This window comes from Aptenodytes patagonicus, chromosome Z (assembly GCF_965638725.1).
Source record: "Aptenodytes patagonicus chromosome Z, bAptPat1.pri.cur, whole genome shotgun sequence".
NCBI classification, from domain to species: Eukaryota; Metazoa; Chordata; class Aves; order Sphenisciformes; family Spheniscidae; genus Aptenodytes; species Aptenodytes patagonicus.
In genome coordinates, this window is record NC_134982.1 from 14,960,519 (window position 1) to 14,988,396 (window position 27,878).

At 40.3% G+C, this 27,878-nt stretch overlaps 2 protein-coding genes across 2 annotated transcripts in view; one reads left to right on the top strand and one right to left on the bottom strand.

Annotated features, from left to right (window-relative positions):
* The window catches only part of NUP155 (nucleoporin 155), a 33,928-nt gene extending 22,408 nt beyond the window's left edge, over positions 1-11,520 (bottom strand). Inside the window, exons 1-13 of the mRNA XM_076362235.1 lie at positions 11,350-11,520; positions 9,853-9,990; positions 9,415-9,511; positions 8,201-8,271; positions 7,499-7,591; positions 6,521-6,687; positions 5,975-6,080; positions 5,345-5,418; positions 4,948-5,039; positions 4,718-4,815; positions 4,470-4,622; positions 3,488-3,588; positions 639-809 (exon numbers count right to left, since the gene is read on the bottom strand). Of these exons, the coding sequence (XP_076218350.1) occupies positions 639-809; positions 3,488-3,588; positions 4,470-4,622; positions 4,718-4,815; positions 4,948-5,039; positions 5,345-5,418; positions 5,975-6,080; positions 6,521-6,687; positions 7,499-7,591; positions 8,201-8,271; positions 9,415-9,511; positions 9,853-9,990; positions 11,350-11,485 (1,497 nt within the window). The 5' untranslated portion in view covers positions 11,486-11,520. The remainder of the gene's footprint in view (positions 1-638; positions 810-3,487; positions 3,589-4,469; positions 4,623-4,717; positions 4,816-4,947; positions 5,040-5,344; positions 5,419-5,974; positions 6,081-6,520; positions 6,688-7,498; positions 7,592-8,200; positions 8,272-9,414; positions 9,512-9,852; positions 9,991-11,349) is intronic.
* Positions 11,521-14,380: 2,860 nt separating this feature from the next.
* Positions 14,381-27,878, top strand: part of WDR70 (WD repeat domain 70) — a 140,221-nt gene continuing 126,723 nt past the window's right edge. Inside the window, exons 1-5 of the mRNA XM_076362462.1 lie at positions 14,381-14,424; positions 14,516-14,578; positions 14,814-14,897; positions 17,166-17,280; positions 21,379-21,583. Of these exons, the coding sequence (XP_076218577.1) occupies positions 14,403-14,424; positions 14,516-14,578; positions 14,814-14,897; positions 17,166-17,280; positions 21,379-21,583 (489 nt within the window). The 5' untranslated portion in view covers positions 14,381-14,402. The remainder of the gene's footprint in view (positions 14,425-14,515; positions 14,579-14,813; positions 14,898-17,165; positions 17,281-21,378; positions 21,584-27,878) is intronic.

Consider the following 27,878-nt stretch of genomic DNA (forward strand, 5'->3'; position numbering starts at 1 on the left):
CTAACTACTGGACAGGGTCCGATTAGTGCCTTTAACAAAACAGCTGCCATTAAACAAATGCAGGTTGAGTCTAGAGGTTGCAAGACATTAATGATTAAACATTTTTTCTTTAAAATTGCCTATTGGTTAAGATATTAAGTGCCCTAAAATATTGCTAAATGTAATCAGAAAAGAGAAGTATGGAAGTTGATTTCTTTTCTTTTTATAGGTTTTGTTTTTTAAAACCCTTTCAAAAAAACCTTTTGGGACTTCTTCTATGACAAAGAAATTATTTATTCAAATTTCAACTACCAACAGTATTTACTCAAACTATATTTTCTGGGCAGCCAGTGTCTGTTTCAATTTCATATAATCATGAGTATCAAGGTTAAAGGAACTTCTCGATGATCTATATCTACAAGGGTCTCTGGAGACCAAGAAAAGTTACTACTACGCTGCACAAGAGAAGCTGGCCCAATAGCTTTGAGTAAATTTAAAATAGGTACAGATGGTTTCAGCAATCTTCCTTATTCCTTTTTATGTTCAGAATATAATCCTTAAAGCATATCCAAAATGAGTAAACATTTACAGGTTTAGATCAGTCTTACAACTTTATACTTACTCTTCTGATTTCCTATATTAAGAAAAGTAATACTCACTTGGGCTGAAAGCAGAACAAACTTCTTAGGTGGCAGCATGTGTTGCTGCACAACAACAGGTGAATCAGTTATTGGAATAATGTCTTTATTTAGTGGTGTTACAATCTTCTGAACTTTAAATTCATCAATAGCAGAAAGAGCCCAGGAATGTCCATCAACACGGGTGGTCATCTGAACAGATAGATATTATCCAAAGTTTGGTAACAAACATGGATTTTGCACATCCACATTACACAGAATAGAATCTACCCTTGATACAAGAAAACCCAAAGAAAATAATCAAGTTCTTGTATTGTCTAACAGAAGGTTGCCACCAAATTTACAGCTATATATATACTGCTGCTTTTGGGAGACAGGGAATAATTACAGAATCATAGAATAGTTTGGGTTGGAAGGGACCTCTAAAGGTCATCTAGTCCAACCCCCCTGCCATGACCAGGGAGATCTTCAACTAGATCAGGTTGCTCAGAGCCCCGTCCAACCTGACCTGGAATGTTTCCAGGGATGGGGCATCCACCACCTCTTGGGGCAACCTGGGCCAGTCTTTCACCTCCCTCAGTGTAAAAAAATTTCTTCCTTATATCTAGCCTAAATCTACCCCCTCTTTAGTTTAAAACCATTACCCCTTGTCCTATTGCAACAGGCCCTGCTAAAAAGTCTGTCCTGGTCTTTCTTACAAGCCCCCTTTAAGTACTGAAAGGCTGCAAGAAGGTCTCCCCAAAGCCTTCTCTTCTCCAGGCTGAACAACCCCAACTCTCTCAGCCTCTCCTCATAGGAGAGGTGTTCCAGTCCTCTCTGATCATTTTTGTAGCCCTCCTCTGGACCCACTCCAACAGGTCCATGTCTGTCCTGTGCCGAGGGCTCCAGAGCTGGACACAGTACTCCAGGTGGGGTCTCACCAGAGCAGAGTAGAGGGGAAGAATCCCCTCCCTCGACCTGCTGGCCACGCTGCTTTGGATGCAACCCAGGATACGATTGGCCTTCTGGGCTGCGAGCGCACATTGCTGGCTCATGTCCAGCTTTTCATCCACCAGTACCCCCAAGTCCTTCTCGGCAGGACTGCTCTCAATCCCTTCATCCCCCAGCCTGTATTGATACCGGGGGTTGCCCTGACCCAGGTGCAGGACCTTGCACTTGGCCTTGTTGAACCTCATGAGGTTCACACGGGCCCACTTCTCCAGCTTGTCCAGGTCCCTCTGGATGGCATCGCATCCCTCAGGCATGTCGACCACATCCCTCAGCTTGGTGTCATCTGCAAACTTGCTGAGGGTGCCCTCGATCCCACTGTCTATGTCACTGATGAAGATATTAAACAGTACCGGTCCCAATACGGACCCCTGCGGGATGCCACTCGTCACCAACCTCCATCTGGACATTGAGCCGTTGACCACTACCCTCTGGATGTGACCATCTAACCAATTCCTCACCCAGTGGACAGTCCACCCATCAAATCCATACCTCTCCAGTTTAGAGAGAGGGATGTTGTGGGGGACCGTGTCAAAGGCCTTACAGAGGTCCAGAGAGATGACATCTGTAGTCCTTCCCATGTCCACTGATGTAGTCACTCCATCACAGAAGGCCACTAGGTTAGTAATATATTGCTTCTTTTGGGGAACAGGGATAGTGTTTTGTATTTAAATGTAAAACAACTTGCAAAGTGGGATCCTTTAAAGCTGCTACAATATAAATAGCAACAATCTGCTAACCATATCAGAACTAAGTACCAAAGGTATCAAGAATTTAAATTGTTTCTTGAAGAATCAAAAATGCTGCAACTGAATCATAAAGGTTTACAAGACTTTCACAGTTGGCAGCAGTACTTCAAATATAACTCGAGAAGAGACATATGGTAGTGAAGACATTCCAGAAAACTATGTATGCTAAGAAGGAAGAACAGCTGCTCAAGAACAGGCTGCAGCTTTGTTTGGGTAACCTAGCTGTCTGTTGCTGTCAAATGTCTTGGAAAAAAGAGAGATGTCAGCACTTGGGAAATTTATGTGTAAGTTTTTGCAGGGAAGGGATCTGGAGTAATTATAAAGCTCCTTTGTAAGTTATTAAAACAGCAGATAAATTAAAACCTGACTGAAACTTTTAACTTATACAGTCTCTCCATTCACTCCCACTCTACTACTGCTCCTCCAATAATACTATTTTTGACATGTCACTCCTCTACTTCAGCAGAAGACTTCAGACTTCCTTCAGAGCTGGAATATATGAAACATTGCCCCTGAACTGACACATAAGGCAACTAACGCCTTCCAAACCCCTCTTACAAACCCATTTATGAAAACAATTAGGAAAAAGAAAATCAGGGGAAAAAAAAGTGAAATAATGAAGAGATTAATCATGTGTGAAATTTAATGAAGACGGGGCATTTCAGTTTAAATAAAGAAACCCAAAGTCTCTAGCACCTACATTTCAAACAATCTTTGCCAAATTTTATCCTCATCAAACACCACTATGGACTGTGGACCATGTCTTCCTGTGCTTGTGCACAATATGCAGCATGCTATAGACAACAGTATTTTCAAATATGTTAATTAGAAGTCAAGTCTCAGAAGTCAAGGCAATTGCTTTTGATACATAGCTTACATCAAGCTAGAAAGTATGGCTGAACTAGGAATTCCTACTAAGAGCTCAGTTCCCATTCACTAACTGAACTGCCCACTAATTTTTTTTTTCTTTGAAGTGTATCGATTAGTAGCTTTGCAAGTGTTTCGAAATTCCTCATGGAAGTTTTCTGTGAAGTACCCATTTCTTGCATATAGTATTATTCAAGTATCTGTTACCAGAAAGGAAAAAACAGTATCTAGATTCCACCAAAATTGTATAAAAGTTTGCTTTAATACCTGTGTTTCCATCATTGGCTTTTGAAAAGGGAAAGAATCATGATTGATACACCACAGGATGTCATTATCCTCATTTTCTGAAGCTGCCATCAGCAGGACCCCTAGCAAGAACAGCGATATTAAGTTTGTATTAGAAGCAATAATCATGCATTAGATGCAAATTCATTAATTCATTCCTTATTTAGTAAAAATCAATCTTCAAGTCCTAATCATACAATTTGAACAGCAAATAATATCTCCTGAGTTTGTATGTCATAGGGTTCTTCAGAAGGTCAATTTAACACCATTTGCCACCTACTCTAAAAGGTACAAACAAAAATGCACATAAAATAGGTAGAACATGCCTCAAAAATAAGATGTTTAAACAGATCATGGATGAAAAAACATCCGGAAATTACTTCCAGGATAAAAATCAGTATGTATGACTAAAAGGGTCAGTAACGTAGAGACATTCCCCCCCCCCATTTCTGCAGCACTTTTAAAAATTCAGCCTATAATCAGAAGTGACATAAAGCTGGAACCATCTGGCAGCTGTTTGGTATCTTATATGGTATCAGTAGCTAAAGGAGTTAAAAAATAAAGAACAGTCAGCACGGGCTAAACTCAGCATGAGAGGCACTAAATAGGTAAGAAGCCTATTCTATCCCCTGCTTTCAAGAACTAATCACACATGGCTAGAGACATGTAGGCAAATTTGACCACATTAAATCCATTTTACAGGGAGATTAGAATAAAAGGTTGATCAACACATGAACAGAGTTCTCTGCTCAAATACTGCACCTTGCAGAAGAACTAAATTCTGAACAATACGACAACCTTCCACTTCCAAAAACTCTCCCATTAACACACAGAAGCCATGCTTAGTTCTCAGTTACTCCCACTGCTTCAAGCTCCCCAATGTAAAAACAGTGTGATAGTGACTGTCACCAAAAAAAAAAAAAAAAAAAGCTCAATCTCATCTGAGCCATGTTCCACTGCTTACCTTTGCTATAAAGAGCTCTGTGAACCTTTGCGGGCTTCTCCACATTAGAAGAAGCTGAAAATCCAGGAGGCAAACGGACATGAACCAAGATTAACATGGAGGGACGTGCTGTTGGATGCTTAAATTGTGAAGTACTAAAATACAGTCGGACACCTGAACAAGAGATTAAAAAAGGTCACAATTTTGCTAAACTGTGCAGATGCCATTTATCAGTTTAAAAGGTGGGGCAATTAGCATTGCTTTCTTACCTGCATGTGTGATTGCTAGTAGTTGACAGTCTATGGATTCAGAATTTTCAATCACTGCTATTTGAACAATAGGCTTAAATACAGAACGATCTATTGTTCTAAAAAACAAAACAAAAAAACCCCATACACTCTCAATCCGAAGAAATAAGCAAATAACATTCTTCAAAAATATAGCGTGAAACTATTGGCCTTAAAGGAATCCTCTTACATTATAACTGTCATAAATATACCTGGCAATGCTCCCAGCAGCAGAAACTATAGCATTTTGTGAAAGAGAAGTAACCCTGGTCATTCCTTGACCATCTTGTCCCAAATCGTAAACCTGCAATTCAATAATACAGCTTAGTGATTTATGGTTGAATTAATTCATACGGCCTCACCTATCAAGCAGCAATTCAAACCCTATTTTTACTTCATCCTCATGTCTCCCTATAATTGAGGGGAAGATCAAAAGGCTACTCCTTCCTCAGAAGAAAGCATCTTAGGTCTTCAGCACACACTTTGTTACAAAAACCAACTGGAATAATATCCTGACATAACTACAGAGAATTCCCAGGTACTGAGGAAAACTTAAAGTTATATACACTTTAGTAACATAGCCAACAGTCATTAGAAGAAGTCACATACTTGCAGTACTCCTTTTTCTGAGCGGGTGTGTAAGATATTTCGAGAGTTGTCAATGGCGATTTGGACTACAGGATCTGGGGAGGCAGGGAGGAGAAAAGGGAGAACCAGCAAATCAACACTGGATTTGGTGAAAACAAGTTTAAGACAGAGTATCTATAAAATAATTAATTGCAAGTTAACAAAAATTGCAGGACTCCCACACAGGACTCCTACCGGAAGTGATTTAAAACAGCAATCAATTTTACACAATTATTAGTAAACTAAAAAAGAAAAAAAGGGCAAAAAATTGTATAATAATTTCAAATTAATTTTTCACGAAACAGTGAAACAGGGTAAAATTATTTACTTAAAGATTCTACTGTTTGCAGTGATCCCACTAAGCACATATTAATTTTGTATTACAGAACACTAACTTTAGTCATAAATGTCAAACTTTCCAGGCTTTGATATCTATATCCTGAACTAGACAGACAAACAAGTGACCTGATTTTTATAATCATCAAGCACTGCAAGTTTCATTGACAATAACTAAATGCTCTGAATGAGGGAACTATTCAGTCTGACTTCTTGGTAGTATTATTTAAAAGGTTATGTTAAATTATTGGGCAAGTCTTTAACATCAGTACTTACCATCCTCTGAGAATGTGAACTGTAGCAATGAAGGAATAAGGAAAGACAGCGCACTCTTTGAATGATTAATTTTTCTACAGCGCTGGCTGAACCAGCCTGCTTCAGCCTACAATTTAAAACAAATACAGCGTTGAAAAACAAAACAAAACCCAAAGTAGTAGTTATATTAAAAAAGTCGTTAGTAGGACAAGTATGAAAACAAGTAAGAATCTAACTACCCACCATTGATTTAATTGAAAAAGTACGTACTATTCAATTGAAAGAAATAGGTGATCATTAAAATGAAAGTTTTACATAAAAAAGGGTGCAGGATGTCACAATTTTAATTTTATTTTGAAGTTGACCAAAGCTGCATTGCTATTCCTCATAGAATTACTACTTCTTTAAAGAAAACGCATATGACATCAGAGCTGTGGGGCAACCAAGCCATGTAACATAATTATGGAAGAAAAAAGACGGCAAACCTGAGATGTTTTAGAACTCTTAGTGCCTACATCCCACAACCATGAAACAATAAAAATGCCTATGTGTAAAACCTATAGTCACCTGGTATGCTACTTCATATAAGCAGCCATCTTTTCCAGCCAAAAAGATACGCCCGTTATCAGTGGATGTTATGGCCAGAATGTAAGTATTGTCAGTAGGGAGCGAATAGAGAGGGTCTGGTAGCAGCTGCATTCCGCCAGACATACTGTCATTGAGCGATCCAGTACCTTTAAATAAACAAACAAATAAATAAATAAATCCTCTCTAGTTTTTAAGTTGTTCTAATAAATAGTACAGGTCTGTGACAAGAAGCATTTTGGAAAATGTGAAAAATTAACAGCAAATTTCATAATTACTAAACACATTCTGGAATAGCTATTCTCCAAAGTGAACTGCAGAGTAACAAATCTTCTGTTTTTAAAAAAAGTAAAGTAAATTCTCGGTATAAGTTTCCAAGTAAGGAAATGCCATGTTTTTCATTTCTACACCTTGTTATCTCCTCTAAATCACAACAAGCCTAAAACACAGATTTCTACTTTTTTTTTCTTTCACATCAAGATAGTATAAAAAGAGAGCAAAAAATTATAATCCTCTCACTTTCTCCAAACAATTCTGTATTTTCTCTATTAATATATATGGCATAAAAAAAAAGTTACCAGGTTCTCAATTTCTGTGGCTGGAATACAAACGCCAACCAGGTTAATGAACTCTATTCACCAGTTCCAAGATTCATGCCCATCTCTTCTCTCCCCCTCCAACATGCTGTTTAACAGGAGTACCTGTTTCAAAAGCTCTTTTCATGTTAAACAGGTGAATAATACAACTCAATGCTCCTATGGGAGTCCAGGATCCAGGAAGTGCACACCCCATAAAAATTATTTCCCCTGTCTGTAACATGATTTAAAAATTAGCAAGGCGCTTAGCACATGGTCTTGTTTTCCTTTTTTTTTTTTATTTTTTAAATGGCTACTAACAAAACAGCCATGTATACTTGTTAACGCACAAGTTAATGAGGAGAATGAGGGAAGAGAGAATTACCTGCTTGTATATTAGCACAACTGAGCCCTAAAATCACAATATCCACGGGGGTAGCCAGAACAAGTAAGTGTCGTACATGAGGCTGGAAGATACCTAAAGAAGGGGAGAAAATAAAATTTTTGTTTGCAGCCAACCTCTCAGATCACAATGATGTATCCAATGTATCCACTGGAAAGACACATTGACTGATTAGAGGGAATAGTCATGTTTAAGACCTAATGATCTATGAAACTCTAGAATTAGAAAGAAGTATTCAGTCAGCAGTTCAGCTTCCAGTTCATGAAATACAGGATCTTTAAAATGACTTTTTTTTTTATAAATGTGCTTCTTTTATATTCAACTCCATTTCCAATTCAACTTTGACTTCAATGTTAACTAAGCAGTAGCCACCAAAAGAACTGGGAGGGCTAGAAACCAGGATCTCATGGAAGCTATCACTTGAATGTGTAAATTTATAAACAGTACAAATGTTAAGAGTATGATGTGGCAAAAAAATGCAAGCTTATCAGTGTAAATGATTGTTAAACTATACATTATTTTTGGCTTGTAATTAATTTCATAATGTTTCTAAAAACAAAACAAACCCATGTATCTTGTGTATACATACATACACACACACAAAACACAGATTTTCACATATGTATATATAAAAACAACATATAAGTAACTGCCTAATTCTAGTCACTGTCATATATTCCTTACCTCCCTTTGGCTTTACAAGACCGACTGCAAGAATAGTTTCACTAAGGCCATCAAAATAAGCCAGATCTCCCCTGTCAACAAACAAGAAAAAAAAAACCCAAACCTGCATAAAACTTGTCATATAGTATCACATAATAACAAAGTAAATAAAATCAGTTTTTGTATCTTTAAAAATTATTAATACTTATTGTAACACTCTGAAGCCACCTACATAATCTGCTTTGGGTGAAAGCAGGTCCAGCAGAATGGAATGACAGAGAAGTTTCACAGCAAAATTATACAGGCAATCATTTGAGCTGCTTGGAGCCCCTCTAGCTCAGTTTCAAACCTGAAATCCAACTAGGGTATTTTATATTTTGCATTTTGTAATTCATACAGTCTACTCTGAATTACATAATGCAGCACCTGCAATGCTGATTAACATCAAGAGGGAGGAACTTACAGTTTCCCCATGAAAATTATCTAAAGCAAGAAGTCCAAACCTCCTCCCCAGCACCTAATAATTAACACCATGCAGTGTTGTTTTGTTTGGGGAATGTATTTAATACATTATGACACAAAGTAAATGTATGGATAGGAGCCATGTGAGCCACAATCTGAACTTTAGTCTTCTTAGGAAATGCGACAAAATGTATACAGCAATTCTTACTAAAATAATTCTTACTATATAGGCAAATAAAGAAGCAAACCTGCAAATTATAAACATATCGCTGCCATTTGAAAATATAATGAAATTGTATTGAGATTTATGCATCCTTAAAACAAGCTAGGCAGGAGAGCTTCAATCACAATAGTTCAAAGTACTAATGCTGTATTACTTACCCTTGTGGGAATGATTGGCCACTGTACATGCATCAGAGGACTTACTGAATCTACTTAGAAAAGTTAGGCCATTATTATAATTTTTTTCTACTTTTTTGGCATAAGCATAGCCCTAGCACAAATACAGTAATAACTGTAGGATATTAGCTATGTCTGACCCTAAGCAAATGCATTTTCCTTTCTTTCCTCTCTAGATGATTTGGCAGCAATATTACTAATTCTTAAAAATCCTTAAACACTTATTAAAGTTTTAGTAAAACCTAAAAGGAATCAAGGTAAGTTAAACTGAATAGCACACCTCTGTGCTACCAGTAAACAATCTCCCACTACTGCTATCACTTATTCCAGTATAATATCAATAAAATATCATCAGGAACGTGTTCTCTACATACCCATCTTCATAGTTCCACATAAAAATGTCACTGTCAATGGTCAGCCAAGCTCTGCTGATTTCCGGAAATACTCCCATCATACAATTGCACTGCATATCTGAAGCACTGCTGATGTAAGAACTAAACGCTTTTTGGCTAGCAAAGGCAAAATCCCCTTCAGAACATTTAAAAAAAAATTAATATTACTTTAAATACAGTGGTACACAAACTATGTACCATAAACATTCTAAGTTCTTCATACAGAAACTAATTCCACCAGCAACTCTACACAAATGGACTTTGTTACCACTTGGAGCCTTATGAAGGGAATGTGAACAATATCAAAGTTCATTACTGGGAGTCTGACAGAAAGATTGGGGAAGAAGATTATGGAACAAAAAACTTTGTTTCTAATATTATGACTTACACAACCTAACACATCATTTTTCACAAGGATACGTCCAAACTGCTCCACTAGCTCTGGGGGAAGTGGGACTCTGCGGACTGAGCTGATCTCTGGAAGATTAGGTATTGACAGCAAACCTGGTCCTTGCAAAGGATAATCCATATCAGACATACCAGAAACAGTAGGGCTACCTGCAATTAAGAACAAGATTAGACCTCTTATAAAGCATGAGAAATTTACAATAAAAGGCTTACATTCTCTTTCTCTATCTTTACGTGATTGTTTCCTAATCTGTAAAATCTAAATTAGACTAATGTGCATTTCTCATTTTACTTTACATGAATAATACAGGCCTTCAGACTGTGTAGAAAGAAATGCCTTGATACTGCAGAGACTCTAAGCATATGAATACCACTACTCACAAGATACGTGTGAACAAAGGTTTCCGTAGGAGCAGGACCATAAACAATAAACCTAAACCTCTAATAAGACATGGGCAAACAGATTTGCAAACTCTTACAATAACTCATCTGAACCCCAGCCTACTCTTTACCCCATTTTTACTGTGATACCCTCCACTCCTTTTTCCATTATATGGCCAGACATTAAATATGCCACATGAACAAGCCAGGAGCATGTTCCTTCACCTAGAAAAGCTGATCTGTGCTCCCAGTATCAAGTTAAAACACCCATATACACCCATTATTTTATGTGATATGTATCCATGATGCTGCTAGAGCACTTACACTTTGGCCACGCACATCACATCGTATTGTAACAGAAAACAGATACTCTCTGCTTGTATCCTGACACCCGCTGGATATATATTAATTAGGTCACCTACAGCTCTAGAGTGCGTCCTCACAGCCCACTTTGCCAGAAAGTTGGCACCAATGAAGTAGGAAATGCTGTCTTGATGTTTTAAGGAGAACAAAACAAATGTTTGAGAAGAGGTATACCTTGTATCATAACTACATGTGACATAGAACTATAGACAAATGAAAGTCACTCGAAGAGGCTTAAGAGAGATTTTCAGGCTGTTTGTAACCTAGGGATGATGCTGGGCACTCAGCGACTCTAAGAGCATTCTGCAAGAGACTTCCCAATAGACAGAATGGAAGCCAAGCGCCATTTTCTTCACCTTCTGGAGGGAGATGGGGCCGAGGATCCAACCCAAGCCCATTCCTCCTGCACTGCCCCCCCTGTCTTGGAAAGATCCCACATCCACAACTTTCACCCACGCACCAAGGCATCCACTACACGACTCCCCCCCCCGCCCCGCCTCAAAGCCTGAGAAGCCGTCAGACTCAGCCCTGTCGCCGTCCCTGCGAAGGCAGGGCCAGCAGCCGCTGTCCTCAGGGCCTTGTTAGGGTGGTAGCCGCCAAGGGGAGGGGGTCGTGCCCGGCTGGCTGCCCGCTGAGGGCCCCCACACGTGGCCGGCCAGGCAGTGTCGGCCAAGGCCGCCCTTCAGGGGTCGCGGTGCGGCGGGGGCACCGGGGTTGGCTGAGGCGACGAGGGCCGGAGGCAGAGGGCTACCGAGTCCTCCTCACCCGGCGCCGGCACCGCCAGCAGCTCGGACAGATCCGGGTAGCAGCGATCATCCTGGATCTGCCGGTCGATGATGCGGCCCGCGATCTCCAGCGCCTCCTGCGCGGCGGGCGCCGCGGGGCTCATGGCGGCGGGCATGGCGGCGGCGGGGCCCAGGCCGGCAGGCGACTCCGCGCACGGCCAGAAGGCGCGAGCTCGCCACCCGCCGCTCCGCCACCCGCCAAATCCCGGCAGGCCTTGCGCGCGTGACGCAGTTTCGCCGCGCCGATCGCCGCTTCCGCCGGCGGGAAGGGGGGGATGGGCAGGGCGGCGGGGAGCGCGTGGGGTTTGCCTGCAGGCGCTGCCCGGTCGGCCTGTCCGAAAGGGGGGCGCCGGGGGGAGGCGACAGACAACGCCTCTCGGGGCTGGGGGTCGAGCGTTGCTGGAGAGGAGCTGCCGAAGCCGGGCAGGCTGTGACGTCCGCGCCTGGGCTGCGGTGACTCACCGAGGGGCCCTGTGGCCCGGCGGGCCGCCGCGCCAGCCCTGTGGGCCAGCCGAGGGCCGGACGTGGTCTGTTGTGACGGCCCTCGAAGGCACAGGACGGCCCCGAGGAGAAGAGCGGGGAGCGGTTCCTGTCAGTGGTGTGTGGCCCTGGGCGGGTCCCTGCCTGCTGGTCTGCTTGGCGGTGGCTGTAGCTTTTGGGGGGCCCCTGGTGACGCCCCGGTCAAAGATATTTTATACTGCGAGCCTGATGTGATATTGTGGCAAGACTGTATACATCTGAGATACTCAAACATACGCAGATTTTGCGTCTAGTGAGGTACGCCAAAAACAGTGAGGGGACGCCCCTTCAAAGGCATGCGCAGCGCCTCTGGAGCCGAGGTGTGGAAGCAGAGTAAGTCGCCTTTGCACCGCACTGACCTGGTGAGGCTGCTGTTTTACCAGAGTTTGGGAAGACGCATCCATGTGACTGCAGCAGATTGTTAACTTACCAAGGTTGCGCCCCTGTTAAGTGATGTGTCTGCTCTGGACAGCAGAGGCATTCCCAAACCGTCATAGGAAGTCTCTGGGCTGGGTGAAACTTCCATTTCAGGGAACGGGTCTGGTTTGTAAATCATGTTTGCTGCCCTTCATACCAGCAGAGTTTAAACGTAACCTTATGTAAATAGGCTCTAGCTGTTGTAGCTTTAGCTATCGTGCAGAGTGTTCACGAGGTGAAGGATGGAATTTTAACTTATCTTAGAATAACAATCACAAGGACTTGATCAATTAAGGATGTATAGAATGCTTACAAAGCCTTTGGAAAGATAACATCTCTAGTAGCATCCTGAAGTTAACTACACCTCGGAATGAATAGGGGGCACCTACCCAAATGACCACCAAGAGCACCAACGACCACTCAGGGCGCCCCCCCCCCCCCCCCCCCCCCGTGCATGCTTAGTATAGTTTTGCAACATTAGCAATATGTAAATGTAGTAGATAAGAAGGGTCAGCGTGACGTATGCTAATGAATTATGCAAACTTGAGTGTATAAATATGCTAAGCTTTCTGTTTAACCTTGCACTCAATTTGTGGAACTTCCCCCGAGTGTCCGATTCTGCGCACTATCGAATAAAGCAATGTCTCCTTCCTAAACGTAGTCTTTTCTCTGTGTTTCGGGAGTTAGAGTAAAATGCCGACTGCACTGACTCTGCTCCTGGATCGGTCCAGCGCCTGTTCTGGAAAGCTTCATCTGTGGGAGAGGCACCTGGCATGAGAAAGGAAATCCCCCCCCGCCTCTGCTTTCCAAATGGAGAACCTGAAGCTAAGCCCCAAACTCCGCAGGGTTTACATGGCAAAGCAGGAAATTCTCCCTGTATCTTCTCAAGATTGAGAAGCTGGCAGCCAGTCACCAGTGAGGTTCCCTAGGGCTCAACTTTAGGGCCAGTGCTCTTTAATGTTTTTATAAATTATCTGGATGCAGGAATCGAATGTACGTTAAGCAAGTTTGCCGATGATACTAAACTAGGAGGAGCTGTGGACTCTTGAGGGTAGAGAGCCCTTACAGAGGGATCTGGATAGGCCAGAGAGCTGGGCAACCACCAACCGTATGAAATTTAACAAGAGCAAGTGCCAGATTCTCCACCTGGGACAGCGTAATCCCAGTTATATGTACAAACTGGGGGACGAGAGGCTGGAGAGCAGCCCCACAGAAAGAGATCTGGGGGTTCGGGTTGATGGCAAGTTGAATATGAGTCAACAGTGTGCCCTGGCAGCCAAAAGGGCCAACAGTGTCCCGGGGTGCATCGAGCACAGCGTAGCTGGCCGGTCGAGGGAGGTGATTGTCCCACTCTGCACTGCACTGGTGCGGCCCCACCTCGCGTGCTGTGTGCGGGTTTGGGTGCCTCAATGTAAGAAGGACATCAAACTGTTAGAGTGTGTCCAGAGGAGGGCGACCAAGATGGTGAAAGGCCTCCAGGGCAAGACTTAGGAGGAGCGGCTGAGGTCGCTTGGCTTGTTCAGTTTGAAGAAGAGAAGGCTGAGGGGTGCCCTCATGGCAGTCCCCACCTTCCTCATGGGGGGCAGCGGAGGGGGAGGTGCTGATCTCCTCTCTCTGGTGACCAGAGACAGGACACGAGGAAATGGAATGAAGCTGCGTCAGGGGAAGTTCAGGTTGGACATTAGGAAAAGGTTCTTCACTGAGAGGGTGGTCGATCACTGGAACAGGCTCCCCAGGGAAGTGGTCGCGGCACCAAGCCTGTCAGAGTTGGAGGAGCGTCTGGATGAGGCTCTGAGTCATGTGGTTTAGTTTTAGGTGGTCCTGCGAGGAGCAGGGAGCTGGACTCAGTGATCCTGATGGGTCCCGTCCAATTCGAGATATTCTGTGACTCTATGAAGATTTAGTCGAGGCCTTCCGAGCAGCGACGGCAGAGGGGCACAAGGCCGGCGGCTGACGCTCGAAGCCGGCAGATGAAACACGCCGCGGGCCCCGGGCCCAGCCGGGGGGCGGCGCTGGCGGACGGGCGGTCCCGAGCGCCACTGGTCGTGCCCGGCCGCTTTCTTCCGGCGCTTGTTGTGGTTCCGGGGCAGCAGCAGCATGGAGTCGGCCGCGGAGAGCGGTGAGCGGCGGGCCGGGCCGGGCCTAGCCGACCCCACCCCACCCCACCCCACCCGCTGACCCCTGTGGTTTTCTTTCCCCTCTCCTTGCAGACGTTGAGATGCTGGGCGCACCCGACCCGGAGCTGGCGGCCATCATGGGCTTCTCCGGCTTCGGTGCGTTGCGATGCGGGGCCGGGAGGTGCTGGGCGCCCGGCTGAGGGGCGCGGGGGGCGGTTGCTTGGGGCCGGCGGCCCTTGGTGGTGAGCCCCGGGGGAGGCTGGCGGTTGGAGGTGGAAACGAAGCGGTCGTGCATGTCGCCCCCCCCCCCCCCCCCCCCCGGCCTGTAGCTGCCGGAGTGCCTGTGGCTAGGGTGAGTCTGTGTTTCAGTCTCCTTTTTCTTCGTTTTCAGGGAAGAAAGCTCGGACTTTCGATCTCGAAGCCATGTTTGAGCAAACGAGGAGAACTGCAGTGGAGAGGAGCAGGAAGGTCTTGGGTAAGAAATGCGGGTGTAGTCAGCTGCATTTTAAAACGTGTTTTGTTTTTCCGTCTTGGGGTGATGTTTAAAATGTCTCGGACTGGCTGTCTAGAGAACAAAAAACAAATGCAGTTTTGTTCAAGGAAGACAGTTCTGAACAGCTTGAGGCTTGGTAAACAGTAAAGTTATTAATTTACATATGTTGTCTGAGTATGTAAAAGCAGTGTGTATGTGTAAGGTTCCTGTTGTGAGGCATAGCTTACAGATGCAGGAAGAAGGTGAATTTGAACACAATACTGTTTTCTTTCTTCTTTTACTTAGCTGTGTATTTATTTTGGAAGGGAAGTTGGTACAGGCAGCTTTAATCTAGAGAGAACATAATAACAAAGAAGAAATGTATGTCTTATACCGAACAGCAGGTTATATAGCAGCCCACAAATTTGTCTCTGTCTTCTGCTGTGCTGAGAGTGGGTAGGTTTTCAAGGTGGTGGTTTGAGAGTGGGAGATGGAGAAAATTATATCTTTTGCTGCCTGTATCTAAGCAAACTCCATTCCAAAGGAGGTCCTTGGGAGACACTCATGTATGTTCTAGAAATCCCTTTGCCAACCCAAATGTCCATGCTTTCTTCCTCTGCTTGAACAGTTTGTGCAGAATGTGTGGGTTTTGTTTTTTTCATGTGATGCCATCATGGTTGAGCAGCTGCTATCCTACTAGATTACACTTAATCTGCTCTCTAAAGTGTTGCAGTTTATGAAGTTAGTAGACTTGAAGCACCTTATCATTAAGAAAGCAATTCTGTATGGAAGAATGACATACTTATGATGTTGGTTGTTTTTATTGTTTTGATTCTGTGCAGAACCACAGACCTCTGTGGAGGCTCATTGACTTTGTGGACTTTAAAGACACTGTGAAATTCAAATATACAAGGGATTCCAAAACTTGATTTGGACCATTTTTTTTGTGTTGCTTGACTCTAAACACAACAATGTGTTTCCATGTTGGAAACTGTCATGTTTGATACTGGTTCAGGGTGACCTATCATTCCTTACAGGAGATCATTTGCTTACACCGTGTTTTAGTTTAGGAGGGAAATCTGGTAAGCGATCACGAAAACATAAATGTTTTTAAGTCAAGACATCTTGCACTGCATCTTGAATATGTCCCCTCCCTCCTCGCCCTGCCAAAGATTTCTAGGCTGTTACCCATAAAGGAAGCACAACGCATTTTGTTGTTTATAAGGTTGATCATTTTACCAAAAATGGCAAAGCTTTGTACATAATTCAGCTGTTTGACTTAGAAACAAATTTTGGTATTCAGAATACAGTAATCAAAAAGGTGTATGTTTTACAGCTTTTTGTGGGGGTGGGGTAATGTGAACATCTTATTTTCAGATTTCTTAAGATACACTGACTTTTAGATTTTTGGAAAACCCGCGATAACTTTTGGAAATGTCTCCTCCGCTACCTGAACTGTGGATAAAAAGAACCGAGATCAAAATGTTTCCTGGTTCTGTATCTTGCAGGTGTTTGTGCTTCTCTTCAGAGGAAAATGTTTCCTAGCTTTGCTGCAAAACATGTTTTTGTTTTTAGTTTAGTTAACAAACAGTGAGCAAACAAAGTGATGTTTCTTGTATAGAGAGAAAGTAACTTTGTTTAATTGAAGTTAATTGAGCACTTTTAGAAATAGAGTATTGTATCTGTTACCCTGTCATAATCCCAGCATTCTTACTTATACTTTGAAATGGTTCTGTTTACTTTGATTTTGTTGCACTGTTCCACAGGGATTCCTTTTCAGTGAGTGAAGTGGGAATAAACTCTTAATACAAACAACTCTTTGTATTTATTTTCCATAAATCATATTTAGAGTTCACTTACTTACACCTGTGCATACTTATGTACTAATTTACTTCCCTGCACTATGAAAACTTCAAGAAGTCTCTGAAGTAATCATACTGTTTTAGTATAGTGTTAAAAATACTGAAGTATCAGCATCCTTATATCATCAACTTATGTTTGATAGTGTGTACAAACTGACAACTAGAAGGTGTTTGCATTTTCCTTATGACATTATTTTTCTGAGTCATTATTGCAGTAGCAATGGAAATTTAATTTATATGGAAAAGTAATCTATTTTCAGGTGAAATCTTTTATTTGCTGTTACCTTTTCAAATATTTCATATAGGTCTGAAAATGAAGAAAATTGTTTTACTGTCCTCAGCAAGCCTCTAATTTTATTTTTTTCTAAAAGTCTTGTTTATTTGTCACTTATGTGCTCTCTGTATTCAGAGGCTCGTGAAAGAGAGAAGGAAGACCAGGCTGAAAAAGAGTTTAGAAGTCCACGCACTGATTCATCAGCTTCAGCATCCAGTGCAACAGGATCTGGGTCCACATTAACCCAAAGGTACTTAGATATGGTGGGAGATTCCATGTAACAGCTTTCTTATCTGAAGAGGGGTTTTGGGATTTTCTTTTGAGACCCTGAGTGTCACTTAACTTGTGTGAACACATCTGTGTTATCTGAAGTATTTCAGTGGAAATACTGATTTTTAATTTTTTTTTAATCTATGCTTTCTTAAAGATGTGTCAATATTTGTAAATATTGACATTATGTACATTTAATAGTTAATTTTGCAGTCTCCTCCCTAATCCTGTTTGGTGTACTTTTTTTTAAATAACAACAACGACTACATGTGCTGACTTAATGAGCAGCTATTGTTTCCACCTGTAGATAGAGTATACTTTTTCATACCTGCTGAAAAAGAAAGCAAAGTAGGTGGAGAGCCTCTGTATGCACATTGTATAGAGTAGTGGTGGGGTTCAGAAAGTATTTTCTTTTGACTTCAGTCTGAAATTTATTCTCAAACCTGCCAATGTTTGTTTTATTGACAAACAATAAATGCTACTGCTTTGACAGTTTAAATTCTGAGATGCTGGGAAATCAAGAGTAGCTGAAGGTAATGGGCACACAACTCCATTGTGTGGCAGGGGTTGCGGAGATCAGTGCACTGTAAATTTTTAGGTTTCTGTATCTATGGAGGTCTAATACCCATACAAGACTCTAGTAGACCTATGTATGTGTATCTTATGGGCTGATAAAGTCTATATGTTGTAGGTTATTATAGACAAACTTGTAGTGTTTCAGACTGTGAACAAATTTCTGTTACAAAATTTACCTTTTGCCTGTTGCTCTATGGAAAACTCAAATGAGCCGTGCACTCTCACAGAAATAACTGATCACACAATATACTACCCTATAGATCCTGTGTTGTCTTGTGCATGAGAGAAAAGTATTCTGTGCCCCCATTTGTTTTTGATGATATTAGATACCGCTGTGGTGAAATAACAAAGGATCACAAGAATTTAAATGTAACTTGACTGTGTACTGTATATGGGTGACTTGAATATAAAGAATCAATTAAAACAAATAGTAAGGTGGAGAAAGGTCAGGTGATACAGAGCCTTTCCCTAATCATGCCATTTTGCTAATGGACTTGACAGAAGAGAACTCCAGGGACTTTGTATAAAGGAAGATAACATACATTTCAGTATTCTGAGTTATTAGGTAGGCTCTGGTAACTCTGACCAGAGTTCTGCTGATACTAAGTTTTCTTAGTTTTTCTTTTTTTGTTTTTACCAAGCATTGAGAAGGGAGGGCATGACATGAAAAGCTCACCTGGAAGCTTTATATTTCCTTGTAAAATACGATATGTAGCTTAGTACTTAGTGCTAAAAACAGGAAGCTGGTGAAGGAGACGTGCTATTGTGACTCAGCCTGAATTCAGAGGAACAATCCTACAACTGACAATTTAAGTCTGAAATACAGGACTCTTAGTAGTTCTTTTTATAATGTAGATGTTAGTTGATATAAATTGATCTAATATATATAGCTTGTTCTATTTTCTGAAAATGGCAACACTTTCCTGAATACTACTTTTTTGAAAATTCCAAGTACTTTCAGTTATGTTAGCCCTCATACTAATTTTTTAATTGTTAAAAAGGGGTTGGTTGCTCCAAAAAGCTGTGAAGAACAGCTACTAATTCTTTTTTGCTTTTGAGCTGCTTTGCTGTAGAGAAATGTTTACAATAGTTATGGTACTTATGTATTTATGCATAAGTATATTAATAATTATGTTTTGTGAAGTGAAAGCAACTGCTGGTATATAAAAAGGAAACACCTGAGAAAATAGAGTGGATGATGTGAGGAGAGTGAACACACGGAGGGGGATATGCCCACATACTTGCACAACTCAATGTTTTTTGTTATTTCCCCTGTCTGTGTGCCGTCCATGTTCTGATGCAGCTTTCTTTTTTCCCTCTTACAGCTTGTTTCACTTACTGAGGAAGTAATGAGGGAAAGCAAAAAACAATTCCTTACACTTCTCTGAATCCTGGGAAAGGGGCTGGCAAACTTGTTCTTCTTCCTTTACAGCCTCTGGTAGAGTAAGACTGTAAGGCTGGAAGTTGAAGGAAATGCCACTTGTTTTGTCCTTTCTGTCAGCACCACTTCTGGTTGCTGTCAGAAGGGTAGATGGGCTTTTGGTCTGGCTGCATTGGGATGTTCTTATGTTTGACTTTCCTCCAGTCAGGACAGAGGATACCAGCAGCTGTAGCTGGAGTACTTGGCTGTCCCAGCCAAGCTTGGAGTGTGGTGAAAAATAGCACTGCAATTCTGGCCATTTCACGTGCAGAGTGATTACACTGTCCCTCAAAATACTGAAATGTTTGATTTGATTGATTTATCCTTCCTAGCAAATGAGGGAATGATAAGGATAGGTAATTACGAAGGAAGCTAGGTATTGTTCTTGGGTGTCTATAGAAAGATCTGTAAATCTGGGACTCCAGGATTGGAAAGGCCTACTTGAATCATTATGTTGTATACATTCTTCTCGCTGGCAGCTACAGCGTATGCCTGGTTCCATTCCAAAACTAATTAGTTTGGCTTCTGGGGAAAAGATATGTGGTTTGCTAGTCTGGGAATGCATACCAACTCTTAAAACACAACTCTTTTGCACATAGTATTGTAAAGTAGTTAGTTTTGGGGATACCTAACTTGAAGAACTTTGAAGGTCCCAACCCATTCCTCACATGCTGGAAAAGCTTCCTTTTGGTAAAAAGATATTGATTGCACCATTGTTGTAGAGTAAGAGAAGCTCTTTTTATTTGAGTTAGATTTATTAGATAATCATAGCCTGATCTAGGTCTTTAAATGTCTCTCATCACTATGCAAAACAAAGTTTGTATGTAGAGGTAATATCTTTTATTAGGCTAGTAAATATAGTTGGAAAAATTAGACAAGCTTTCAGGCATGCAAACCCTTCTCATCCCTGTAACATCTGAGGATCTAATTTGTGTTGGTTTTAGTTTGTTTTGATTTCTTCCTAAAATAGAATTTCAATTGCTTATCCAACACAAATATTTGCTGTGTAACCTACTACCTGCTTGGTGTACAGCTGGTTTGGGGGGCAGAGTGGGGCTGCACTCTGTCACAATTACATAGTTTAGAACATATTTTCTTAATCCTTTATTATGTTCTTCAACTTCTGTGTTTTTATTATAGTTTAAGTGATAACCTAAACTTAAAAAACCAAACCAATACCTCTGTAGTCGTTGTCTTTTATTTTCTTTGTTAAACTATCTTTTGCAGTCTGCTCACTTAAAAACTCACATACACGCTCTTAAAGTATAAGCTCCCAAAACAAGTCTTGCTGTTTGAGCTTCTCTCACTGTATCACTGTAATGATAAACTGTATCTAGTCAAAAGGCAAAGTTTCTGCTTATCACTATTAGACCTGCCAGTTAGAATACCGCCTACTTGATAACTGCCAGCAGAGGGAGCACGTTTATTTTGAATAAACTGAATGAAAGCGGACTAAATAGCTCTACTTACTTCTCAGAAATTTTCCAATGCCAAAAGATAATGTGTTCACACAACTGATTTGGACAACAGAAAAATGATAATTTAATGTAGCTTTTAGGGTCTAGATTTGTGACACTGTCAAATATTTGGTTGAAAGTGCCTGATTCCCTCTTATTCTTTACCAGCATTATGAAGCAAGTGCCATGTTTTGTGTTCTCACTCTGGTTGTGAGCCTGGGCGATTACTGTTTTGAGTTCCACCCAGCCAACAGAGGTGCAGAGCATCTGCACAAGCTGCAACTTGAAGCATAATCGTGAAAATGCTCTGTAACAATATATTCTCTTGGCTTCTAAGCAATATTGAAATCCATACTAGTGATGTGGTACTGTTGTTTTTACAATCTGTCTAACTTTTTCTTTGTTTTATTTTTTTCTATCACTATGGTATTCCTTTTTTAAAAGCTTTGTTTATGCTTTCAAGATGATGGTGGGCCTACACTCTGTTAATAAAAATTAGTTTATGTTTTGCTGCTAATTTCAGTGTTTACAAATTTACAGCAGTGCTCAACATCTTTTATCTGAAAATTCCTATGGAAGTGCCAATGTTCTTGAAATAGTAATTTTTTAAAATTTCTCCATGCAGAGAGACAGCCTGTAGTGAAAGTGAAGATAGCTCAGATGAAGAGTTAACTGGTCCTTCCATGCAATCCCAGACTTCTGCTCAAGGTCCAGCTGAGGATACTGATGGTGATGATGAAGATGATGAATTCATTGGGCCACCACTTCCACCTGGCTTCAAGGATAGTGATGACGATAATGACAATGATGATACAGAGGAGGAGGATAATGTAAGTATTTCGTTCCTCTTTTATGTTTTAATGCTTTGAGTAGACTAATTTGTAAGTGTGCTCTTTCCTTTATGATTGAATTTGCAGGTGAAGTATGACTGTTGTTTGAAATACAGGTTTCTTGTGTTTTTTCTAGTGATTATTCAACAAATGCAAATAATGGTTTTCACTTAAAAATACCAGGATTTTAAAAAAAATGTATGCATGTGAATTTCAAGGGAAATCATCATCAATTAGTATATACTGTTTACTCTTTTTTTCACATTATGAAAGAACTATATAAATATTTTATATAAATATTTTATATGGTTTGTTTCCAAATGCATGTGTTGAATTTTTTACAAGGTAGAGGAGGTAGAGGTGGGCTTGAATCTAGGGAGAACAGTTGTGCCAAAACAGTTCTCAGAAAATGAACTGTGGTAACTGGGGGCTTTTTTTTGTTGTTTGGTTTGGTTTGGTTTTTTTCTAAATCTAAATAAGTGCCAGACCTGTTTGTTGGCGTGAATATGGACTGTCTTTTCTATCTACGTTAAAAGCAAGAAAACCCCTAACAGCCTAACCTGGGTATCACAGGTACTCAGTTGACAAATCTCTCTTTATTTAGTTAAAAGTTTAATGGTTTGATGTTCATTCTCCAAAGCTTCCTGGATTGAATATTTTGTGGCAGTGGCTTTTGTATGATGGCTTCCATGTTGTTTTGTAGCAACAATGATAAAAGTCCTGTAAAAACAGCCTTACTTAACGCTATTTTGAACCATTTGGTAGCAGAAAAAACCTGTATGTCCTATTACACAAATATAAACCTAATCCTAAAAAACAAATTCCCAGGTGTCTCAAGGTTTTTGTCAATTCCTCTTCAGTTTTGACTAGGTGTTCAGTTTGTTTGTTCTTTTCCTATAAAAAAAAATCTTACCTTGCATCTTGTGAACTTTAAAACATAAGTTTAGACTACTCAAAATGAGCGAGAGGAACTTCTTAAGCAATGACATAACTGATTTTAGAGTGAGTCTAACCTTGTATGATCACAATTTTTGTTGTTGTTGGTCCCCCGTCCCCCCCCCCCCCCCGCCCTAGGGGATAAGTAATGGGAAATTCTGATGCCTTAGGGTTTTTTATTACTTTGTCTGATTTGCTTGATGCACTGTTGCCTATGGATTTCTTTAATTATCAAACTGTACATTTTAGTGCCGTATCTCCTGTGATCTCATCTGTAGCCCACACATGACTTGTTCTGTCTTAGGGAACCAACTGCAGATAAATCCCAAATTTTCCTTGAGAATGTTGTAAGCCTTAAGTTAACTTGTGACTTACTATTGATTTGTATCAGGAATTCTCTTAACTTTTAGCTGTTAGGGCACTGTGGAGTGAGTCCATATTCCTGAGGGCGTCATAGACTCAGCAGATTTCAGTTGCTGTGGATCATGTCATATTGAAGTCACTACTTCTTTTCTGCCAATTTTCATCCGTTCTCCCATCTCAGGTCTGCTTCTTCATACATTTTCAACTCATAGTAAAATCTTTAAAATACAGTGCTTTATCAAGAAATTTTATCAAACATGAATCCTTCCAACAGGTAATCAGAATAATAGTTCCTGTCTTGAAAAGTACTTACATTTATTGACACTGAATGAAATGTTTGGTCTTGTTCAGTTTTGTCTCTAAATACTTTTCAACCTATCTTGGTATCATCCTGAGTCTTAGTGTCTACACAGATTGTGGTGAACCCAGATGCTTGTCATTTTGGAAAAAACCCACAATATATTACACAAAGAACAACAGCTTCTGAAAGTACCTATTAATAGCTGCTAACTTTGTGCATGTATGTACTAGGAAGTGCTAAATCTCAAAAAATGCATGCTTGTTCTGCACAGGTGTTTTGTTCTTTCTCTGGGGTTTCATCAGAATGCCCTTCTAAAGCACAGCTCTCCCTAGCTGTCCCCATTTCTCATCCCAGAAAAAACCCAATCTTTTGCTCTGCTGTCAACACTTCTGAAGCTTGTAACTGTCTTATAGCACTAAGTAATTGAAGGCACACAGAGAGAAACAACCAGGCTTGGGAATCAAGTCCTGTGAGGTATCTTCAATCTTTGGGAGAGTGTAAGTTCTCCAAGATGCTCAAAGGATTTCAGTGTATACAACATTAAAATAAAACAGTGTAAACTTGAAATCATGTTATATCCTGGCAACTAAACCCAAGGTTAAGCCTCATATCTGCTAATATTTCATTGAAGTATTGCACAAAATTTTGCATCAGAAATCTCTCATAGCTATTCATCCTGATCTTTTCTACACAGACTTTATTGTTCATTGCTTTGTTTCTATGTTATGTCCTTACTTATTTTCTTAAACAACAGAGGTTTGAAAACACCAGAACTGTAGGCAGCAGTTGTCTTGGGGGGGGGGGGGGGGGAAAGGAAGTTATATTTCTGTGGAATGCCTTCTTGTCAGGGTCTTAAGGAATTAAGTTGATTTCTAAACTGAGTATCTCCAGATTGTTCTTCCTAATAATTAAGAGAATTTTGCATGTGTTGGGAAATCATAGAGAATTTTGCTTAAAAACATTTATCAGATTAGCTAAATAATGGTGGTTCATCTTGTATACCTGATTTTTTCTTGTAACTTATGCCAGAAATTACTTGGGTTTTCTCTTGCCAATGAGAATTGATACAAGTAGCTTGTGGTTTGACCATAATTTTGTTGTAAGACTAGCTTAAAAATTGGGAAAACTTTTCTCCTGGTTCCATGGTCTGTTAGAGATGTCACTTTCTGCGGTTAGCAAAAAGCATTATATATTTAGCCTGCTGTAACTCCATTCTGGAGTAAAAAATATATATACCTTTCAGTTAAGTGTGTTGGCAATGGTCTTGCCTCCTTATACTGAATTAGCAGAATTGTTCGGTTGCGTCAAAGGGAGTTTCACCACATTGGTCAAGTAAGCTATAATGGAAATACATTGAATATTCAACATCTGTTTTATTGCATCATCAGTGGAAGGCTGGCATCCTTTTACATGGTTTTTTGTTGAGTAATTTTAGTTGAGTAATTTTATTAGGTTCACATGATTCAAGAGTCCTATACATACTACTGTTTCAGTTTATGGTATAATAATCTCTTTCGTCTCAGTAGTGAGTGCTATGTGGATTCCTAAATGAAATCATGTTCAAACTATAGATTAGTGCCAAGTTGTAGCAGACTCCTTCATTTATTCACATTTATGGAATAAATGAGGTCTTGCAGGAGAAGTAACTAAATGCTGAGCACTCATTTACGTGGCATCAAAGATGGCTGCACCTTAGTAGGGCTTTGTGCATTGAAATCTTGAAAATGCCGTCTATTATACATATAAATAATTTTGGAAAAAACAACTGGATTGTTACTTCAACTTGATGTCTGTCATGTGCCAATGAGATACAGATTTTTTTTTAAAAAAAATTTATATAATTGCTTGTATACCTGTCAGATTTATGGATTCTGAGCACTGAATATGATTTATTTTCCTTATCTCTCTCCAGAGGGCAGTGTTTCTTGTTTAGTGAAACTCTTGCTTTAGTTCTGTAAACTTCTTTAGAATGCCAAAGGGAAAACAATGTGCGGAAACAGCTGATTTTACTTCAACCTGTTTTTCTCAGTAGTCGCGTTGTTTGCTGGTTGACTGTTTAAATTTCTAGCAAGATTGTGGTGTTAATTTTTTATTTATATGGATTTGAATAATGCTACAACTGCCTTGATGAGTGGAGTTACTGGAAACCAGAGTTAAAAGACCCCAATGAAAAGTTTCAGACAGAAAGGTAACTTGCAGACTGGTGTGATTTAAGTTTGTCTGAACTTAAGACAATAGTTACAAAACAGTCTAGAACAGATTTGGTTGAGAATAAGCAGAGCAGCAGAAATATGAGACTTGTGGGTTTTCAGTCTAAACAGTTAATTTATAACTGGGAAGATTTTGTGTCAGTGTGGATGCCAGAGGCCTTTGGGGTCTAGAGCCTCCCCTTACTGCTGCTAATGAACTCAAGTTATTTTCTTTCCTGTGAAGGGAATCAGGAAGCAGCTGTGCTTTCCTGATTTCCTGTTGATCGATTGGTGATCACAGTATGATCCTGTGAGCCCCAAGGAAGGCAGGTGTTGCTGTTATGACAACTCTCTGATTCCTTTTTCTTGCTTGTACATCAGGCTGTGGTTGGTACACATGGGGGCAGAACCAGGAGAGGAGAAATGGAAAGCTCCATTGAATAATTCTTTTGTTTTGTTTCCAGATGTACTATGAGACTGTCTCTGTTTTGTTATCATATTTTGCTGCTGAAGTAACTTATTTAAAACACAAGTATCTATATTTTTGGCCCTGAAGGAAACAAATTTTTCTTTAATAGTTATTTGAGTTGCAGGTCTGTAACCTGAAGTCTTGTGAACTTTGTATAACAGATAAAATGCATCAAAATACTGGCTTTGCCCTGGTAGTTTGCCACTGTCTCTCAAGCCTGACTTTAAATGTGTTTTTTATTACAGGAACATTGTTTTTTCCACCACTGCTTGTTCAGTTGTTTTTGCTTTCTTATGAGAGACTGCCAATGAGACATTTCTCAAAATTGCTTGCTATGAGATTAACATCTTTTGAGTCTAGGGTTGGCCCAGGACTGCCCAGCTCACATTGGGTATTATACTGAATAATCATCTGGAGGAAGGAGTAGCTGGTGGTTATTATCTTTGATGGGAATTTTTCATACCTTATTGGTGTTTTTATAGGAAAATGAATAACAGCAGTTAATTGCTGAATGTTTTGAATCAGCACTGTTGGTTTTTGGATATTATACATTTCTGTAATTTACATTTACATGTGATACAAACTGAACATAAATTTTTGAGAAGAGCCATAGATACTGTATTACATATGTGAATTCTTACTTGAGTTACTTTTTCCTCTGAATTTATGTAAGTTCATTTTATGACTTTACTCAAGTCTTTGTGGTAGCTGTTGTAAAGCATTTTTCTGTGTTTGATTGAATTCTGTGTTAATACTGATGGTAGTTACATTTAACAAATAAATATTTAGATTTAATGACTTACTCATTTAGTATAATTCACCGCCATTCGTGCCGGAAGTGATGATTCTTAACAAGGCACAATATGCTTGTAAATACTTATACAAATATTTTACAGTGCTTGTTTTGTAGTAGTGTACGGAATACTGCTGTATTGAGTATATTTTAAGGACAATAGGTACACTTGGTATCGATTCCCTCTGATATTTTCCTCTTGTTATAGTTTTCCTTTTTATATGAAAGACTTGCATTAATTTGGGGAGTGAGGAAAATGAGAAGAAGAGTTGTCTGTTTGAATTGTGATCAGTGCTTTTCTATAGTGCTTTTTCTCCTAATGGTGTAAAAACCTGGTTGGATTGTCAGTGCCACTTTTTCACACGGCCATAGGCTGAGGGGGAGGGAGGAAGCAGAGCATCTCCAGTAGTCTGAAGCTTTTCAGGTTTGGTTTCTATCGTGAAAAGTATGCCTTTCTGGAAAACTTGAAGAAAACCTTTTTGTTTCCAAGCAGGGATGTTCTAAAAGAGAAAATGGCTTGTTTTTCAGAGGGCATAATCTTAACAAGGGCAATATTTCATGTGGTAAATTTTGAGGTTGGGAGATATAGTAGAGTCTTTGCCAGCTTTTATGCCCTGGCAAGATGCACTGGGAGCATATCTGGTGTTTGTGCAATCAAAATAAAATCTGGGTGGAGGGGGACAGGAGACTAGCCAAAGCAGTCATGTCAGGGTTGGTGGGTGGACAGCTTTAAATCTAGGACATAAGCATTTTTCAAGGTAATGGATGACATCTATTAAAAGACATTAGTAAGAGATTATGTATTTATTAATGTTTTCTTCTACATGTCATTAGAAGATGTGCTGAGATCTTTAACAGAACTTAATGGAGTGCTAGCATCTTGTGACACTTTTCCTCACTTGAAGCAACAGGTATAGAGGTGATTGTTGGAAGAATTTGCCAGATGGATTTACAAGGCTTTATTTTCTGTCTGGAGCTTAGTTACAGTTGATTTTTCTTTGGAATGGAGAACTATTTCTCCCTGCAGTACCAAAGGGATACTAATCATGTTGTAATTATGTCCCTGAAACAAGTACAGCCTTGGGCCTCTCCAAGGCTGTACTCTGATTTGGGCATATTTCCAAAATGATAGCGTAGCTGTATTCCAAGTTTTAGAATTGTTTTGAGACACTTTTAAATTTTTGCAGAGGTTTGACAGGACATACCAGTAATACTCATTTGTTCAGAATGGAAGAAAGCCATTT